Source organism: Panicum virgatum, chromosome 9K (assembly GCF_016808335.1).
Source record: "Panicum virgatum strain AP13 chromosome 9K, P.virgatum_v5, whole genome shotgun sequence".
Taxonomy (NCBI): Eukaryota; Viridiplantae; Streptophyta; class Magnoliopsida; order Poales; family Poaceae; genus Panicum; species Panicum virgatum.
Window position 1 is genome coordinate 27,990,795 of NC_053144.1, and position 16,245 is coordinate 28,007,039.

General features: G+C 43.8%; 1 protein-coding gene and 1 pseudogene across 9 annotated transcripts; both read right to left on the minus strand.

The window, feature by feature from the left end:
* Positions 1–11,548, minus strand: part of LOC120647913 — a 68,908-nt pseudogene extending 57,360 nt beyond the window's left edge.
* Positions 3,367–9,657, minus strand: LOC120651099 (serine/arginine repetitive matrix protein 1-like). 9 transcript variants are annotated; one of them, XM_039928473.1, is made up of 3 exons: positions 4,305–9,657; positions 3,946–3,961; positions 3,367–3,607 (listed from the first exon to the last, which is right to left on the minus strand). In XM_039928473.1, exon 1 carries the CDS (start codon positions 7,462–7,464, stop codon positions 6,505–6,507), a length of 960 nt encoding a protein of 319 aa, XP_039784407.1. In that variant the 5' UTR covers positions 7,465–9,657; the 3' UTR covers positions 3,367–3,607; positions 3,946–3,961; positions 4,305–6,504. The 9 variants fall into 9 exon arrangements, with proteins under 9 accessions (XP_039784407.1, XP_039784401.1, XP_039784400.1 ...); XM_039928467.1 differs by having other exon boundaries at positions 3,367–5,829; positions 6,293–9,657; XM_039928466.1 differs by having other exon boundaries at positions 3,367–5,829; positions 6,011–9,657.
* Positions 11,549–16,245: the final 4,697 nt, after the last annotated feature.

Consider the following 16,245-nt stretch of genomic DNA (forward strand, 5'->3'; position numbering starts at 1 on the left):
GAAGGAAGAAGGCGAATGCGGGAAAGTAACCGCGGAATGCGGTTCGCCCCATTATAAAGCCTGATTCAACCGGCGCACCCCGGAACCGTCGCCGGAACCCAAGCGACGCCCGCGCCTGGTGTTAACCGCCCAGTCCATGACATGGGGGCCCAGGCCCACCTGTCGGGGTGAGTGGGTAACCAACAAGGGTGCGAAAAGATGGGATCTGAACCGTCGCCCGCGCGCGCGGGGAGCGAGGTGGAAGCTGAGCTGACGTGCGCGTATTAAGCGATGGCATGGCCGAGCTTTTTGGGAACTACGCTGGTGGTAAATGATCCATTTACTCCGGCCGCAACAATGCCGAACGTCGCGCGCGTGACTAGGTGAACCACTGTGCGCAGGGCCCATAGTCAGTAAGCCGTTGCGATGTGATGAGGCAGCAAACAACCCGATGGATGGTAAAAGCCGGTCAAGACCCCTGCAGTAAGGAGCTTCAAGCTATACGGAGCCAAATCGTAGTAAGTGGCCCCACCTGAGGGTTCGTACCTCCCCCAAGATGGGCCCGGGGGCCACTGTCGGTACCCTGTATCAGGGATACCCACTCTTACTGCAGCAAGGCAGGACCCACGTAGTTATCCGTAACTGCGTGGAAAGGACGGAGTAGCCAAGCCCCACGGGTCAGGCTCTTCCCTCACCAGGCCAACGGCCCCGGACCCGTTCCCCGCCTGGGGATGGGTCCGGAGACGCCACATATCTCTAAGAAAGGGAAGCTCCATGTCGACAACCAAGGCCTCGGACCCCCCGTAGGGGTCCGGGACCTCCCGCGTCTGCCCGGACCTCCCGCACTGCGTAAGTGGTCCGGAGCCGCCACGTGGCCCGGAGGCACGGGCTCGAGCGCGAGCTTGCCGCTGGAAGACTCGCGCGCCCACTGCATTTAATGCAGATGGACAAGGCGTGCTCTGCCGCCGCGGTACGCGAGACAGCCTTTGTCAGGCCTCGCTGTGCACCGCGTATTACCAAGGTGCACAGTGCAGCCGCCTGTGCCGCACCCACGAAGAGCCCGTCTGCAGCATTAAATGGATACGACGGCACGGCACTTTTCCATCATGCCGCCTACGCCGCAAGCTACACAGCCCGCTTAAGCTACATGGCAAGCGACGCCACTAGCTACCTCTGGCATCGTCCCGACAAGACAGCGCCAGGACAAGATGAACGACGGGCTCTAGGAGCAGGCAAAGGAATCCAGGAGAGAGATCTCCTTTGCCTGCAACGCCATAATGTATGGACAGTACGTTATTTTATACTACATCGTTGGACCCACCTGTCGGGGACCCAACAGCTGTGTACGCGCCCCCCTTGAGATATAAAAGGGAGGCGCTCGCTGTGCACGGGGTCTCCCCAGACACACAAGCTCTCGCGAACTCTCTCACTCTCGTGGGAAGGCAATACAACACACAGTGGACGTAGGGTATTACGCTCCGGCGGCCCGAACCACTCTAAATCTTGTTGTGTTCATCGTGTTCTTGAGTGAGATCTAACTAGGACTAGCTAACCCCCGAGTACACACCCTCTGGGCTAGGGTGGGTGCCTTCCGCCACCCGGCTGTGGTTTGCAGCACCACGACAACATGGAAACACAATGATAAGTTTTTATGCTGTGAAAAATACTACTACAGTATTGCTTGTGCTACTACTATTCTGGATATTGCACAAAGGGGTCAGCTTCTAGTTGTGAGGAATCAGATATGATGAATCGGAGAGTGCTTGCTCACTTGTGCTCTATGATTTTGATACGATGTGATACTCTATGATTCCGATATGAAGTTGAAGTAAAAATGATAACTAGATGCACATCAGTAGATGTAAAAGATGACGTAAAAATTCTAATGGCAATGAACACAATTGTCTGTTCGAAAACATGGTAACACCCGAAATTCATGCACGTGGGCTGTGCCTTGCAGCTAGGCACTACCAATTGAACGCATTTTGGGAGCAAATGAACTAACCTGCTGCTGTCGCTGATGGGGTTGTTGCTTCCTCTCCGTGCTGCAAAGTTTCAGGTGTAGCCGGTGGTTGTAGCGGAATGTTTGTTGCCTCTGCTTGTTCTTTGGCAGTCTGGCGTCAGGGGTGGTGATCTTGGATGCCTAGAACAGTCTGGCGTCAGTGGATTGGGAGCGAGTCGATGTTTGGGTGGGGGGAGGCCTCCTAGTTTCCTTGCGCTGGTTGCATAATCATCTATTCATCTCGCATAATCAGGGGCGCGATTCCCGATGGTTCCGAATAAGACGTCCTTCCTTATCCATAAACACTGCCGGGTGATGGTTTTTGAACAAAATTAATAATGGCTAATTAATGGCCACCAATTATAGAGCAAAATGACCATAATTGATACGGCAATAATGCCTGTTTTATGTGCCACCAATAAATAGCAATCAATGGCCCGCAAAAAGGCTATCTTTTGGACCGTAAAATTGTTGTATGGGGTCATGGTGTTGCTTTTAATTGCGTTGAATGCGATAAGTGCTGGTGTAGTAGTAAATATTGGTTGTATTTTTCCTCGCCGGAGCTGAGGCTGCGCTGCCGGTGTGTTGAGTAGTATTCAACACCCGTGAGTTGAATAGACAATAGGTACATAAACATATATATATATATATATAATATTTTCATAGTCCGCAAAATCATACTAGAATGCACATCACCATGGAGAAGCATCGCAACTATATTAGCTTCAATGTGACTTATCAACCAATACCCAAGTATCCACATAGTAAAGTAAGTGAATGCAAGAGGCACACATGTGGTATCTCCAAAACCCCATAAGCAACACCACAGTGTGTTAGCATAATGGCATAACATATGTATTTACAAAGGTAACTCCATCACATCCAACAGTCAACCATTTAAAAAAAATATCAATGCACATGAACTCCTGCCTTCATACCCATAAAGATACGAAGATGCATATGAACTCCTGCCTTCATATCCAACAAGGTATGAACCTGCATTGTTATGTTTAATGAACGATGTTGTACCGGTAAGGTCGGAACCATAGGTTCGTGACATAACTCCATATGTCAATGCAATGCAATTCAACATGATAAAACTAGTGGATTGCGCGCGCGTTGCGCGCGCTCATAATTTCATTGAATTACAGGAGGTAATTATCATGGTAAGAGAAGTTGTTTTTATTCACAGGAGTCGTGCATTTATAGGAATGGTATTTATATTTTTTTCACATTTGACAGTGAAAAGAGAAACAGAAAGATTGGAGTTAAAGATGTAGGAAAATAGCACTCTAGGCGCGCACTCATATTTGCTTTGTATCTATTTTATTATTTAGAATTTCATGAAATAGAAAATCTAGTTAAATATATGTAAACTCTGTAAGTGATAATAAAGTTGCAATCTAAATACTGGAACTTGTAACATTATTACATTCATATTATTTATCGGGGAACATAAAAACATCAGGCCAAATTTATGGTTAATACAAGAAAATTTTATTATTTTACATTTTGCCTAGGAAGTATTAACTATCAACTACATAGTTTAAGCTACTTTGAAATTTAGCATAACCTAATTTGTGGTGGTCCGAGAGGAGTGACCTTCCCAATATAGGCGTAGATGTCCTGCAGGGTTTTGAACTTAAAAACTATTAGTACTATAGTAACCACACAAGATTTAAAAAATATAAACCTTTCTATTTAATGACGTGACAGCTGCTGAGCCAGAATTGCACCTGCAAATTAGGTCCCTGCAACAAATAATTGCTTTCTTGCTCTACTGAGATTCAGTTGTTGGATGTTCTTGCTGTGAATAATACTTTGTGATTTGAGACCAAAGATTTTCCGGAACAGGTGCAATGTTGTGCCAGGTTACTTGCATAATGTTGATAAAAAATACTGCAATTGGCAGTAGAAGCTGTAATAGAAGAGAGTTTTGGACCCTGATAGAGTTAGGAATGTACCTTGAAATCAGGATCCCTGCAAGATTTGTCATTGGGAAAACATGTGTTATCAGTAGCAAAATGGTTATTAGGAGTATATTATTTAAGTAATCAAATGCTAATGAGTAAATATAACATACCTAAAAAATAGGTGGGAAAATGATGAGTCAATGGAGCTAGTAGGATGCAGGTAGGAACTACACGCTGGTTTAGCAAAAATAAATACAGTTGCAAGTTGCAGTAAACAATCTAGCGGTATAGCCCTTAAGCATCAACATATATAATAATGATTCTTTTAACATGTATGGATACCTAAGTATTTCATCTGAATATGTGTTCAAGTTTAAAAAAGAACTTAAGAGCGCTGGTGCAGCCAATACCTTGAACTAAGCCAACTCCTCTAGCTCTTCAAAAAATTATGAACATACTTCCCACCAGTAGTAAAAATTATAAACATGACCATATACCATATATTGTCCAATGCTGGAACATACAGGAAGTCATTGTTGGTTCAGGCCACCATATGTTTTGATCATGAGACAACCATTCAAGGCCTGCAACTCTAAAGAACAGAGCATTAGTCAACTATGTTTTATAGTTCCTTTTCACCATAACAATAAACAATTAATGTAAAAAATTGGTTCGGGGCATTATTCAACTTTGCTTCGCATTTAATGCATCACCTTCGAAATTGTTTCCCCTCAAAGCAAGAAACGTCCATAAATTACAGTTGTTTAAATACACCGTGTAATCTGGTTTAACCCTTTTTATTTTAATTTGAAAGTAACCCCTCTCGGAATGAACAAAGAGGAGAGAAATTAGTAGATCTAGATTTTCATTTGAAAGGCCCAACATTCTGAAAATGAAATTGAATCATATAGAGTACTAACACAGGGAGTTCATGTGATTAACCAAGTACGCAACTTTAGATCTCTATAATGAAGCATTTATGCAAAGGGAAAAAAGGGTGGCTTACCTAGAAAAACAAATAATATAATAATTTGGTATACAATATGCAGACCAGTCCGTAATGACTGTAATCTGGTAAACTAAAACTGTAAACACATTACAAGAATAGAACAGCTTGCAATGATGATCGTTCATAGGCTAAGATTAAGGATTACTCTCTCCAAAAGAATTAACGCTGCCGAGCTGTGACTAACTCCAACTGTGGTAGCTATAATTCTATACCACATAATACAATCCTATCATCCCCAACTTCAGTAATCAAAGATTTATATGGTAGACAGTACTCGAGGCAATCAGAACAGTTTGAATACAAAGTATATTGATCCAAGTATATTAATTTTTATCAGGCAATCAAATCAAATTAGGGCAGCAATCAGCACAAAAATTATATTGGCAAACCTGATCAGTATCTTTCAGGTGAATGAATATCAGGCAGTAAGAAGCAACAAAACCAAACCAGGTCTGCATCTAGCACCAAAATTTGGATTCGCAAACATGATCATCATCTCTCAGAGTCTTGGGTGAAAGAATTTCAAGCAGTAAAGAGCGATGTCACTAGATCTGATATTTCTCTAGGATGCTTTGCAACTGTTAAGATGAGAAAAATTGTTCAGGTAGAGCAAAACAGAAGAAATGTAGCCCCTAATGCTGGCGAGTTATCAATTATTCTAATATATAAGCATGCTTTGTATTGCACAATTCATATTGTATTGCAGTAGGGAGGCTATATAAAGCAGGCCTATTGAAGTAAATAGGAATGAAGTGGGGAAAAAAGAAGAAAAGAAATGGGCAGGACCAATTATAGAAGAGCTTTTGGCCTTCAGCACGGTGGTGTTGCATTGCATAGAAAGCACAACAGCTCGATTGGCACAGCTATCACAAATGTTAAATCGTCACTGGGAGAGGATCTTGTGTAGAGCTTTATATCAAACCACCCTGCAATCAATTGAGGAGTAAGTCAATGATAGCTAAGTTAAATTCCACAGATCAAACATGTCATCCGAATTCTTTATACGGTTATGTAAGTTTTGTTGATATACAACAGAGAAAATGTCTAGCTGTTTATTGTTCTGAGCAGAGGGAGCAAAAAGCGCAATGACAGTCTTGTTGATTTCACCTGTGAAGTTGCAAGGATGCGACGAACCTTCCTTAGCTAGAACTGGTGATACAAATCTTGGCCAGAAAATCTTTATTTGTATGAAATGAAGTATGATTACATCAGATTAGACCATGTCATCAAACCATATGGTGAGCTTAATCGCAAAGGATGAAGAATGATTGTTCTTTTGTAAATGCAAATATATGTGAGACTGACATAGGAGCATCATATCCAAGGTATCTAACTTGTTTAAATTATTGCTTGAAAAATAAAATTCACATTCGAGCTAGAAACATTTACCTTAGATAAGGCAAGTAGCTTAAATGTGTCTTCTTTTTATTAAACAGGGCTCCCTATCATCTAAATCAGGGCATGGTCAATTGGTCAGTGTTGCAGACGCAAACCATCAAACACACAGCGGGCATCTTCCATGGCCGAAGCAGAGGGTACACAAGCAAACCGTCAAATGCATGGTGTGCAGCTTCGCAGTGGATGGGGCTTCCACGGATGGATTAGTCCGTTTCCCCGTCGAGGTGCGGCATGGCGGCAATGGCCTTGGCGGCCGCTGCGGGCGTACGCGAGATGACTGGCGTCCGGTGCGCGTGCAGAGGCGACGGCGACCCATGAGCCACGGGCGAAGGCGGCGCAACTGGGGAGCGGCGGCCGGCGCGAGCGCGGAGGTGACGCGTCCCATGAGACGCAGATGGAGGCGAGGCGAGCGGTGGCAGCCGGGAGCGCGGAGGTAACGCGGGCCGCGAGCCGCGGACAGAGCTCCGTAGCCGCCGCGCGGGGAGCGCCGGTGTGCGCATGTGCGGAGCTCCGCCGGCGCCGCGTGGGGAGCGCCGCTGACCGTGCGCGGCCGTGCGCCTTGAGGGCGGCTCGGAGCGCCGGGCCGGCCGCGCCGCCTGCTGGGAGGGGCGCGTCGCGTACGTGTCCGCGAACGGGGAGGGGCGGCCGGCGCGCCTCCTTTGGCGGCAGCGCATGGCGTGGGCCACATCGGCGGGGATGGATGGCGACCGCCGCGTGAGGACGGCCGGCGCGGATGAGCGGCAGCTGTCCGGGCGGGGAAGTGCAAGGAGAAGCAGTGCTCGGGCGGGGAGACGTGCTTCGGTGGCCAGTGGCGGGGTTGACGGGCGGCGGCGGCGACCTGTGCGGGAAGAGGAAAGGCGGCGAGGCCGCGTCGGGCCGGCGACGCCGATAGGCAGGACGGCGAGGGAGGCAAGCGGTGGCAGGGTCGGCGCGCGCAAGGAAGCCTGTAGGGCGGCGAGGCTCACCCACGGCTCAGACGGCGGGGAGCGGCGGTGGAGAGCCAGCCCGAAGGAGGACGGCGGCGGCAGGCGGAGGCGGTCGTGCGGCACAGGAGTAGGTGAGCACTCGAATGAGCCGTGAACAGGATCCTTCCTGAGAGATCGAATGGGGGGATTTTTTTTACCGCAGCAAGCCAGCATGAGGCAATACACGCCGTAAATCATTGAACGAATGGTGAAAAAATTTTACGACGACGTGGACGGCCTGGTCGGCCGCCGAGCTGCGGGGGAATCATATATAGAAATGCCACAAGATAAATGACATATCCAAATAATATCCATATACCATATACTCCATGATGAAAAAAAAGAGAATAGTCCATGATAATTAATATAGAGAGATACAAACAATACTTCTGTAACATAAATAGCATCAATTATAATTAAATAATGTAATTTCACATATGCCAAACTTCAACCAAATAGTTAATCATAACGTACATCTCCAGATCTCCGTAATCTTAAGGAAATAGAATAGCATGCCATGAGTAGTTTAAACCTTGAGAAACACTAATTTCATAATCCAAACCCGAAGTAGACCTGTCATATCAAAGAAAGAAACTAATGTTTCCAAACAAAGCTAGTCAACCCAAAGTTCAATTCTTATATTTGAACACGTATACCAAAGAATAGTAGGGAACTACTTCGATTCTTATTCGTAATCCAAACTCCAATTTACCCACGTATGATAGCACTAAGAGACATAAGTAGCATAAGTACCATAGTGAATTTCATATACCAAGATTAGCTAACCTCTACTATAACAGGCCCACTCATTACTAAACCATCAACGATTCCAAAGATTTTACACACAGGAAAACACGTCATAAGATAAATTACCAAGTATATTTCATATGTAAATATACTTCATCCCCAGCCATAAATTCAAAATTCCCACATATAGACCATCTCATTTATCTATCCACCCATGCTGATGTAAAAAAAAACAACAACAACAACAATACCTCTAATTTTATATTAGCAACATCGTTTCATACTCCACCCAATAATTATGAGTCAAGTCTAAATTTTTATGTTATGGCATATAAGTGTGTGTGCTTATTTTATAAGTGGAGGCAGTAAAAATAGAATGTTAAAGTTGCAGCAACACAACAGCTTCGTTCACTTGCCTTTACCGACCATGTAGACATGGCATAGATGCCTCATAGCAACATCACCTGCTAAACCAATCATATATAAGAAAAACAACTCCAAATGACATAGCCAAATAAATATAATTAATTCTATGTCCAAAACCCCCAATACGAAAAGAAACCTACAAACAACAGCTCTGGTCACCAACATTGATGAAGAGCAGTCGTACTTCTCTTTTTCATATCTATTTTTATACAATGAATGAGGTGCCAAATAAATAGATATTTCAAAACTAAAAATGAATGCCTAAAAATTTTATGGAGGAATCTTATTTTTATTATGGTGTTAAGATGGTCAAAACTGCAGTTGAAAACAGAACTTTGAATCTGCCTAGAAAAACAGGACAACAAGCTTCACATTTCCATAACTCCAAATATATTTGTCCAAAAATTCTAAAATTTCACCAGAAGATATATAATTCCATGGTCTACAACTTTAGTATTATCCATATTTGTATTAGAGGTCAACAAAATGGCATAAAGTAGGGTTACACCTTAACTGAAAATCTCTGTCAACAAAACAGTACACCTGAACTTTAAATCCATATATGGAGTTCCACTTATCCAAAAAATATGCTCATTACCAATGTAGAAACCTTATGAAAGTCACTACAAGATTCTTTTAGTTAGTAAGCCTAAGTTTGCTTCTAAGGGTTCCGAAAATCTTATAGATCTAACTCTATCCAGAAATTCGGTAGAAGAACTGGGTCACAAAGAACCGACCATAACTCCCAGCATGCAACAGCCATGGATGTGATTTTTGCACCCAAAAAATGATACTCGAGTCTACTACCATAATATAAATTTTCTATAATTTTTATCCTCCATTACATAGTCCAAAATAGCCACGAAATCACCTTTCCCCAGTCTAGAAACTCCTGACGTACATCGATTCAAGATGTACCACTAAACCTGCACACCAAAACCTTCCCTACCCTGAACTACCACGCCCAAGCAACCTCAAATCGAATGTACAGTAGGGCTCAAGCCTCACTACGGTTTCCCATGAGAATCCGCAAGGGGAAAAGTAGGGGAAACAACGATCTTGCACATCTCCTTGATCCTCTCTTCCTCCTTGATCTATTTTGCTCCTTCTTTTCAAGTATTGGTGCTGCAATGGAGGGGATCTAGAGGGAAGGGAGCAGCCATGGAGGAACAAGAAGGAAGCATGAAGGGAACGAAAAGGAGGAAGTGTCGGTATGGGAGGAGAGGCAACGTGAGGAGGGTAATATGTCAAATGGTTGGGCCTTGCTTGCCCATGGCCAGCCCAACAAACCTCTTCTCTCTTTTTTTTTGTTTTTTTTCCATCCTGTTACACGTGATGTCCGCTTCGTCCTCTGTGGACGTGGCTTCCCCGCTTGGTCGTGGCCGCTCGTCGCTGTGTTGTTCATGTTGCTCGCGTTGCTGTGCCCCGCCTAGGAGTGCATGTACAGCGACGCCGGCACGTTTAGGCTCAGCACGCTGTCGTTCAGCTCGGACGCCTGCCTCGTGGCGCCCGATGGGTTCATCGGCACATTGAGGTCGAGGAACGGGTCGGACGCGTCGAACATCGGGCGCCCCAGGGTGAGCTGCCGGCACATGGCCTGCATGACGTGGTCCTGGGTGGCGAAGGGCTGGAGCTTGGCGACCGCGCCGGTCGGGTCACCGGTGCCGGTCGTCAGCTAGTGGCACCGCTTGTGGCCGCCGAGGGCTTGCCCCGACATGACCACACGGTGGCAGATGGAGCACTCGTGCACCTTCCCCTTCTTCATCATCGTCAGCACCTCGTGGGCAGCCATTTCCGGAGCTGCGATGGCCACGACAACTACGCTGGTCTCAGCATTGAACGTGCTGCCTTCCACATTGCCATCGACACTTATAGTGTTCTGTTGTTCGGTACCGACGGTGGCTAGAATAATGGCATCGCCGACGACCTTGTCATTGGCGGAGGTGACGACGACGGGTTGTGGGGAGGATCGACGCAGTTGCTCTCTAGCTTTCTTGTGGGAGGCACAGTGCTCGCTGAGAGCCTGATGGGAGGTGAAGACCTTCTTGCACGCCTTGCACTCTGCCGCGCGGCACGGTGGAGACGCGGTGTGGTTGCACCTGCGGTGGCACCAACAAATTGAGTTGGGGCATGATAGGGGCTACCATGGAGATGGCTGCGGCACGAGGAGCTGGGGTTCCTCTTGTCGTTCTTGTTCGCGCACGGCTCCTAGTCGACCTCGACGACGACATGGGGCCACGCAGCGCTCGACGCCGACAATGAGAGCATGACGAGGAAGTAGGCAAGGTCCTCCTCTTCGCCCGATGGGGCCGGCACGTGCTCCTTGGCTGTCGTTATCGAACCATTTCTGACAGCCATGACCTTGGTGTGGCGCGTGCGTTTCCCTTTCGACTACCCCGCTACCATTACCAGCAGCAGGACCTCCCCGACCTCCTCGCCATCGTTGGCGGCGTCGCCATCCAAGTCGCCCTCCTCTTCGTCGTAGTTGCACCTCCTGTGATCGAGCAGCGACTTCCATGACATGAACTCCTTGCCGCAGTTCTCGCACACCCGGCAGTTCTTCGTGCAAAAAACACTGTTTAAAATTGCGGGTGTTTGTAGAGGCTAGGAAAGGCTATAGCAGGCTACAGCCTAACTAACCCATTTAGTGGTTCTATAAATACCATGTGATGAGAATTCAGCCCACTAACTTTGACACCAACTTTTTTTGTAGACATTATACCTGCACTACACAAAAAAACCCTTTACATAGACACTAATATGAGAGACCAATTCTATATGAGAATTCAACTCTTTATTCACCATAACTTACTACAACACAAGACTCTTGCACTCTTTATCTGACTACCTACCATGACACTACTACACTACATGGCAACCTTTCCATCTCCTACTTGAGACCTCTTATGCCATAATGTGGCAACAGGGGAGGGGAGGACCCATATTTATATATAGGACTCTATGGCTCATATGATTTTGCCATGTGTTCATCTTCTACACACAATTTTATAAAATTTCTAACTCTAAATTTTTTTCTCGTGCTTATCTAACCATACAAATATCTAATTTCTATAGTATTCCATATTTTACCATGAAGCATGGTAACCATGGTTCATGCATATTCTCTAATCTTCTAGAAGCTTCGTACAATTATGCATTTCTACTTCAACACCATGCATAAATCTATGAGCAATTTTGCATATAAATATGAAATCAAAAAAAATTATGTATAGAAGTACGTCTTGGACTTCATTCCCTCGTCACATCATTTACAAAATACTAAATTTTGTAAATGACGAAGTTTAATGCTAAACGAACAGTAAATAAAGACTAATTTATATGGTTTAGCTGGCTAAGTAATCCTTAATTTATCGATTATAGAGGAATATAGCTGTCTATTAGCGGATTTAGCATTTTAGAGCTAAGAAATGGATATCCTAGATTTCTCCTCTCTCAAAGCTATAGTAGGCTATAGGGGTGGCTATAGCGGCTATTTAGAACTTTGGTGCAAAACAGTATCGACCCTAAAACTAAAAATCACGCATTCACACCATAAAATATTTGAATTTGATTGAAATTTATTGAAGATGACTCAGTATGACTAGCAGTTATTTTGTGCAAAGCAGTGTGGTTACATTTATATGTGGGCTCCACGCAAAAAGCTAGATACCCTAGAAATAAAACCTCATGTTCACACTATAAATTTTTATTGAAATTGACTGAAACTTGTTGGAGATGACTTTGTATGAATGACAGCTACTCTGTGCAAAGTAGTGTGACTAGAACTACATGTGGGCCCCACATCAACAGCCGGACCGTAAAAATAGAACCTCGCATTCACACTATAAAATTTTATCAAAATTGACCGAAGCTTATTAGAGATGATTCAGTATGATATGCAGCTACTCTGTGCAAAGCAGTGTGACTAGAACTACACATGAGCCCCACGTTAAGAGCTGGACCCTAGAAATAAAACCTCGCGTTCACACTAAAATTTTTATCGAATTTTACTGAAACTTGTTGGAAATGACTTAGTATGACTGGTAGCTACTCTGTGCAAAGCAATGCAGCTAGAACTACGCGTGGACCCCACGTCAAGAGCTAGACCCTAAAAATAAAACATCGCATTCGCATTATAAAATTTTATCAAAATTGACTAAATTTTTTTTTTGGAGATGACTCAGTATGACCGGCAGCTACTCTGTGCAAAGCAGTCTAGCTAGAACTACACGTGGGCCCCACATCAAGAGCCGGACTCTAAAAATAAAGCCAGTTCGAAACCGGTTTGTTTGGGTTGAAACTATTAGTTTGGTTTGCTTTGGAAGAAAATAACAAGTAGTTTGAGTTGGTTTGGGTGGAATAGCGAATGGATGGAATTGGTTTGGTTTCTAAAGTATATGAATAATGAAATAAGTTGATGTGGTTTTGGTTTGGTTTCTAAACCATTAGCAGGGTGAACTCCACGAAACTGAGCAACAATTCATGAACACCTCCGCCCTTCTTCAAAGACAACCCCCTACAAGCAAACCTGGAGATTAAGCCGACGATGTCACCGCCGATGGTGGTGAGGAACACCTCCACTCGTCTTCGGGCACCGCTACTCTCTAGCACTGGCGGCCGGGTTAATTTAGGGTCATCCGCAAGGGCTTCTTGCCTCTTGGATCAAGAATCAAGGTTGTTCCTTGCGTGATCCTAGTTGTACTTGCAAAAGGCATTACTTTTGTAAATGATCCACTAATTTTTCTAAAATTTTATATGATCTTTCACTAAATTGTGGCGACATCAACACACTTAAATCACATTTTGATGCATCCTCCATGTCTTTAATTTATCCTGATCCGCGGAAGTACAAAAAAATATAATAAAAGATAGTTTATGATACATGACGTGACACGGTAAATAAGACAAGCGACGACAACAACAACATAGCCTTTTATCCTAAGCGAGTTGGGATAGGCTAGAGATGAAACCCAAGAGACACAAAGGTCACGGTTCAGGCACACTGATAGCTAGTCTCCAAGCGCTCCTATCCAAAGCTATCTCTTCAGAGATATTCCAATCCGTCTCTCTTAACCGACTCATCCCAAGTCAGTTTAGGTCTACCTCTACCCCTCTTTCCCTTAACGACACTACGCACCGGCACCTCAGGAGGCCTCCGTTGGATATGTCCAAACCATCTCAACCAATGTTGGATAAGTTTCTCCTCAATTGGTGCCACCCCTACTATTTCCCGAATAACTTCGTTCCGGACTCTATCCCTTCTTGTGTGCCCGCAAAACCACCGCAGCATCCGCATCTCTGCTACACTCAGTTGTTGGACACGTCGTCTTTTTGTGGGCCAACATTCAGCACCATATAACATTGCCGGACGAATCGCTGTCCTATAAAACTTGTCTTTTAGCTTTTGTGGCACCCTCCTGTCACAGAGGATGCCAAAAGCTTGACGCCATTTCAACCAGCCAGCTGAGATTCTATGCCTAACATCTTCATCAATGTCGCCATCCTTTTGTAGCATCGATCCTAAATACCGAAAAGTATCCTTCTGGGCCACCACTTGCCCATCGAGACTAACATCTCCACCCTCATGCATAGTCGCGCTGAAATCGCACATCATGTACTCGGTCTTGGTCCTACTAAGTCTGAACCCTTTCGACTCTAACGTATGTCTCCACAGCTCTAACTTCCTATTAACCCCTGCCCTACTCTCGTCAACTAGCACTACATCATCAGCAAAGAGCATATACCAAGGGATATCACCTTGTATGTCCCTTGCTAAATAAGACAAGCGAATTTTTATAAAATAGAGTAGGTAAGGCACCTTAAAAAGATTTTAGGACCTTTTTGTTACTTTTTTTCCTAAGTCCCCACCCAAGATCTTTTATTCTTAGGCTATGAAATTCAAACTGAATATCATGAAATGTGTTCATAGGTATTATGCTGCCTCTAATCTACTAAGTTTTGAGCCTATAACATGCCACACTGCAATCTATGTTTTAGTATAATCACCGCTGCAATAAAAATTAATATCAAACAAAAATTCGTTACGAGAAATTTAGTGGACTTACAACGAGTCAACATGAATAAGTAAGGATAAGTAATGTTTATGCTACGGATAAATTTATTTTTCTTTCTTGCTTGTCAATTTATTTTTAGAAAATAATCATGGTTCAGTTAAAGTTTTGCATGGTTCTGTAGTAAGTATCACCTCATCCACATATAACTTTTTGTTAATTACTTAATTTTCTTCATCAAAACTTATACACATATTTTCTAAGTGATCTACATGTTTCCACTCCACAGGGCCGACTCCAGGAATTTGGGCCCCCAGTGCGAAATATAAAATGGGGCCCTAAAATTAGAGGTGGTAAAGAATCTTAAATTTTAGTTTAGATTATTTAAGAGCCGGATTCTAAAATGGCCGGACCTTATTTTATATAATTTTGAGTGAAAAATATAAATAAGGGTCAAGTTGGTTTGTGAATAGAGCACTGATCGTTAAAGTGCCGGTGGCTTCCCGTCGGTGTTGGTCCTGGTGATTGGCTAACGGCGATTTGTGGAATTCTGCCGCTTGCCGAGAAGGATGGAAGGTAGAAGAGACGCAGATGCTATTGCAGTAGTGACGTATCAGCCGGATGAGGAGTATAAAGCGAACAACAATAGACATAGTATAGATTTTGGACTATTAAATTTGGAGGCCCTCTATTTTTGGGGCCCTGTGCGGTCGCTCACCTTGCTCAAGGCCTTCAACGGGCCTGCCACTCCATATTCCTTGCAATCATTGTACACTAACTTGTACTTATTGACAACATAAGCAATGATATTTTAAGGAAACATAAGAGCAGTAGAAGAAAGTGAGACAAATAAACTACTTATGAAGGATTTTAGAAATAACCTTAATACCCATCATTTATGCCAAACGTTTTGAGGATAAAATAAAATGAGTTACCTAGTTTACCTTTTCCAATCTTTCTATAGAATGATAAATCGAAAATCAGGACACTAATAAGTAAAAACTAAGATTTCTCCTTTGCTACCATTAACTCAATTACCTTTGCTGCCTATCCACTTCCGGCCAAGGTTGCGTTGCTATTGAATTCCCATGGGCCATGGGCAGTTTTCACTATCTTGTACTTGAGTTCCTAGTACCACTCATTCTGTTCTTTCCATTACATTATTCTAAAATTTTGATAGTTGATATGTGTTCTTGAATTTTGACATTGGACAAGTATATGTTGGGTCTCTATTTCAAAATGTTGATCGTAGTTCAATGCAATACATTCTTAAAGATCATATTCTAATTGTTAATTTTCTATATATTGAAAACATGAACTTGCCACTTTCACGTATGAACCCTACGACACTGAAGTTATAGGTTGTTTCTTTGTTACTAGTAAAGTGTATTTTCAACGGGCATTAGAGTATCTTTCTCTCATAATTTGGCATTCATAAATTTATAGAATAATATACTTATTTTAGAAACTTAAATAATACACTAATGATTTATAACGTCATTCACAACTGCCGGCCGTTCCGGAGGTATGTTTCACCATAGGTCCATACAGCATGATAATATACGGATCGCAATGGCCATAGAAGTTCGTCACGACACCCAACAGGAATTTAGATCTTTTTTTCTCATGCTCATCGTAGTGCTACCGCATCTTTCTCTCCACAATGTTGAGTCATCAATACCCCTAATTCAGAGAAGAAAGAAAACTGGTGCAATTCCATAAGCACTTCCGTAGTGTCGTAAAGATCCTAAGAACATGCAGTTCCGACCTGATGTAACAGCGACGATCGAGCTTG